Source organism: Harpegnathos saltator, unplaced genomic scaffold (assembly GCF_003227715.2).
Source record: "Harpegnathos saltator strain DR-91 unplaced genomic scaffold, Hsal_v8.6 scaffold26, whole genome shotgun sequence".
NCBI classification, from domain to species: Eukaryota; Metazoa; Arthropoda; class Insecta; order Hymenoptera; family Formicidae; genus Harpegnathos; species Harpegnathos saltator.
The window spans coordinates 777,075-781,523 of NW_020230050.1; the positions used below are offsets into that span (position 1 = coordinate 777,075).

A 4,449-nucleotide genomic window follows, 5' to 3' on the forward strand; every position below is an offset into this window, starting at 1 on the left:
CCCCCTCCGCGTACCGGCCTTCTCGATGAGGCGGGTAAACTGTTTGAACGAGTAATAGCAGCCCGCCTAGAGGAGCATATGTCCCGGGTAGGACCAACTCTCAATGACAGTCAATATGGCTTCCGCGAGGGAAGATCAACCGTGGATGCGATTCTGCGTCTACGGTCCCTCTCGGAGGCCATCGTGTCGGAGGGCAGGGTGGCGGTGGAGGTATCGTTGGATATCGCCAACGCGTTTAACACCCTGCCCTGAGGTAGGGTGGTGGAGGCGATGAGGGATCATTTCCGCTTCCCACCCTACCCCACGGCTGTCGTCGAGGATTACTTCCGGGGTCGGCGTCTCAGTTGGACAAACGCTGACGGCACGGTGTGTGAGAGGGGGATGAGCTGCGGGGTTCCACAAGGGTCGGTTTTAGGCCCGTTATTGTGGAACCTCGGCTACGACTCACAACTTGTCAGTCCTTCGAACTGCCCGGCCCGAGGTGGCACCGGCCGAGGGGGAGCAACGATCTTCGGACAACCGGGGATCGCCCCCTCGGCCGCCTCGGGCTCGACTGCGGACGCGCGGGGGAGAGTCGTCGGAGGGAGGGGTGTAAGCCCCCCTCGCCCTCCCCCGGGCGTCGGTGAGGTAGGGTAGGGGGGAGCGAGGCCCTCTGGGAAAGAGTCTTGTTCCCCCGCCCCCTCTGGAGTGAAATCACTCCTCGAGGAGGGGGCGGGAGGGAGGGTGGGTGTCCCCTCTCTCCCGTAAAATACCGGAAGGCCAACCCGATCGGCACGCCGATCGGGGCACCGCGCCCGGACCCTCTTCCTGGAGAGGATCCACACGGGCGTGGTACTTGAGCGTGGGGCTCCGTTAGAGCTCTGGGGCCGGGGTGTCGGGGAGGGAATGCTGGCACAGTTCCCCTGACTCCCCCCATCTCGGTTCGACTGGTAGACATCCCGCAGGAGTTTTAGTGAGTAAGAGTCTCACATAACCCTCTGCCTCTCCCAGGGGGCGGAGGGTACCTATGGTTGGTATTGGATGGGTTTCTCCTGCGTTATCAAAAAAAAAAAAAGTCCTCCGAACTGCCCTCTCCCCAGCTGCAGTATGATTTGTTACGCGGATGACACGCTCATCCTAGCCGGGGGGAAGGAGTGGGGGGAGGCCACTACGATGGCTAATTAAGCGGTGGCATGTGCTGTACGCTCAATCCGCGGCCTGGGCCTGGCGATGGCGGAAAGAAAGACGGAGGCTATATTCCTCTACAAAAAGGGATGGAAGCCACCCCAGGCCCAGATAAGGGTTGGAACAGTTAGACTCCCGATTGAGGCCCAGATGAAATATCTGGGCCTCACATTGGACGGCACCTGGTGTTTCAAAGAACATATGAGCCGTCTAGTCCCCCGACTACGGGTCGTTTCGGCCAACGTGGGCAGGTTAATGCCCAACATCGGGGGACCGGGTTGGAAGGCGCGTCGCCTCCACGCGGGGATATTGAACTCGGTGGCGCTCTATGGAGCGCCGGTATGGGCTGAGTCTCTGGACGCCAGCCGCCCAATGCAAGCGCAATTGCGCAAAGCGCACAGGGCGGTGGCGGTCAGGGTAGCGAGGTGCTATCGGACACTGTCCCACGTGGCGGCGACAACTCTGGCGGGCATGCCTCCCCTGGAGCTCCTTGCCCTGATATATAGGACTATGTACATCAGAAAGCGGGAGCTCCTACAACAGGGGGAGGCAAACGAGGCGCTCGCCGGAGCGATACGGCGCATGAAGCACCAGGCTCGGCTGGTCCTCCTCCAGAGATGGCAGAGGATCCTGGCCAATGCCAGGTATGGGAGGAGGACCGTCGAGTCTGTCCAACGCTGCCTGCAGCAATGGGTAGGCAGGGCATTCGGGACCCTAACGTTTAGGATGACACAGGTACTCACCGGACACGGATGTTTCGGTGAGTACCTATGTCGAATAGGGAAAGGGCATACAGCCACATGTCACCATTGTGGTCACGATCATGACTCCGCGCAGCATACGCTCCAGGACTGCCCCGCCTGGAGCGCGGAACGCAGAGTCATGATCCGAGAAATTGGGCGTGATCTCTTGCTCCCCACGATAGTTGGGGCAATAGTGGGGAACGAGAGAAAATGGGAAGTGTTTGCCTCCTTCTGCGAGGCTGTAATCTCGCAGAAGGAGGTCGCAGAGGAAGACCGCCGAGAGGCGGAGGGTCGATGCAGGAGGAGAAGGAGGAGAGAGCGGCACCGACTATGGAGAGGGGACAGGAGCAGGAGCAGTGAGGGGGACGTCAACTCCTCAGAGGAGGATGAAATGAGGATGGTGGGCTCACCATCCCCGCCCCCCCAACCTGCCCCCTCCCCTGCCATTGTCACCACTGAGAAGGGCTCCGAAGAGGGTGGGGCAGCGGGCGGGGATTCCCGGTGCCTCAACCAGCCCTCCCAACGTAGGATGGCTGGCTGATTCGGTGGGTCAGTCAGCCACACAACGGTATCTTGGCGGCGCCTCGCCTGACTAGGAACGGTGGTTGAAGCGTAGGCGTTTGCCGGCTTCCCCATTCCCAGTCACATAGGCGGGGCGTGAGGGGTGGAAAGGGAGGGAACGGTGGTTGAGAAGAACCTCGGTTCGTCTCCCCCTTCCTCCCTGGGGAGCGGCGGTTGAGCAGAGCTCAGGATTGCTTCCCCCCTCCCCGCTCCACCCCTCAGGGACAGACGATGAGTCTATCTGGACTCGGGGCCCCGATTGCAGTTACATAGGCACCGGCGCTCCGATCCAAGTCCCTTCGCAGTGCCATCCGGGGAGGTTTCAGCCGGTAGGAGTCCGGCATAACCCTGGCCCTTCCCCGAGGGTCAGGGTATCCATGATGGATTTCCTCCTCGTCAAAAAAAAAAAGCTAATGTGGAACCTTGGCTACGACAAAGTCCTCCGGACAGCCCTCCCCCCGGCTGCAGTATCATTTGCTACGCGGATGATACTTTAATACTGGCCGGGGGGAGAGACTGGGGAGACCCGATCCGAACGGCAAACTTCGCGATGCACTGCGTGCGTGCCATCCGTGAGGTGGGCCTGACGGTGGCGGAGAGAAAAGCGAAGGCTATCTTCCTCCACCCAAAGGGCATGAAGCCACCTCAGGCCCACCTACGGATTGGCAGAATCAGGGTTCCTGTCGAGGCTCAAATGAGATATTTGGGCCTCATTCTGGACGGCACCAGGTGCTTCAAGGAGCACTTCAGCCGCCTGGCCTCCCGATTAAAGGTCATCTCAGCAAATTTGGACAAGCTAATGCCCAATATCGGGGAGCCGGACATGAAAGCACGTCGTCTCCACGCGGGGATTATCAATTCAGTCGCATTGTACGGTGCGCCCATTTGGGCGGAGACCCTGGCCGCCAGTCGTCTGCTCTGCGCGGTAATACGCAAAGCACAAGGGACGGTAACCGTTAGGGTCATTAGGGCGTACTGTATGGTATCCCACGTGGCGGCGACGGCCCTGACGGGTATGCCCCCTCTGGAGCTCCTTGCATTGATGTACAGAAGTATGTACAGGAAGAAAAAGGAGCTCCAGAGGAATTTGAGGGCTGGCGATTCGCTCGCCGGGGCGCTAAAACGCGCGAGGCACCAGGACCGACAGCTCCTTCTCCAGCGCTGGAAAAGGCGCTTAATCAACAGCAGATACGGGAGAAAGAGCATCGAGGCCGTCCAGCTCTGCCTGGCCGAGTGGGTAGCCAGGGAGTCAGGAACCCTGACATTTAGAGTGACACAAGTGCTCACCGGGCATGGCTGCTTTGGTGAGTACCTGTGTCGCATTGGAAAGGAACGCACGACGCAGTGTCATCATTGCGGAGCTGACCACGATTCCGCGCAGCATACCCTTCAGGACTGTCCCGTATGGGCAGCCGAGCTCGGGGTCGTGGTCAGAGAGATGGGTCCCGATCTCTCGCTCCCCAGTGTCGTCAACAAGATGCTGGAGAGCGAGAGAAAATGGGACACATTCACCGAGTTCTGTGAGAAGGTGATGAAGGAAAAGGAAGAAGCAGAGGAGCTCCGCCGACAAGCGGAAGGAAGAGGGAGAGCGCAGAGGAGGCGACAGCGTGGCAGAGCCGAACGCCGCTCTTCCAGCAGGAAGATATCGACTCCTCTGAGGAAAAGGCGATTCGGGGTATGGTGGGTCTCCCCCCACCCTTTCCTTCACTCGCTTCCAATCTTTCCCATTCCACCCATCATTCTCCTCCCCTTCCACCCTCCCAACCCTGTCCCCTACCACTACCCCTAAGGAGGGCCTTCCCCACCTGAGTGATGTCCCCGAGAAGGGCAAAACAAGGGAGAGGAGGGTCCCTACCAGTAAGGGCGGCGGTGGCGGGTGATACAACACAACCCGCCGTCATGCAAATAACGGGAGGCCAAAGCCCGGGGGCCAGTCAGTCGCACCCCGGTCGTCCGCCAATCCCTGGAAAAGGGATTGGAT

At 60.0% G+C, this 4,449-nt stretch overlaps 1 protein-coding gene across 1 annotated transcript; it reads left to right on the plus strand.

Annotated features, from left to right (window-relative positions):
• The first annotated feature begins 1,209 nt into the window (after positions 1–1,209).
• Positions 1,210–2,448, plus strand: LOC105190417 (uncharacterized). The gene has a single exon (XM_011153168.1). It carries the CDS (start codon positions 1,210–1,212, stop codon positions 2,446–2,448), a length of 1,239 nt encoding a protein of 412 aa, XP_011151470.1.
• Positions 2,449–4,449: the final 2,001 nt, after the last annotated feature.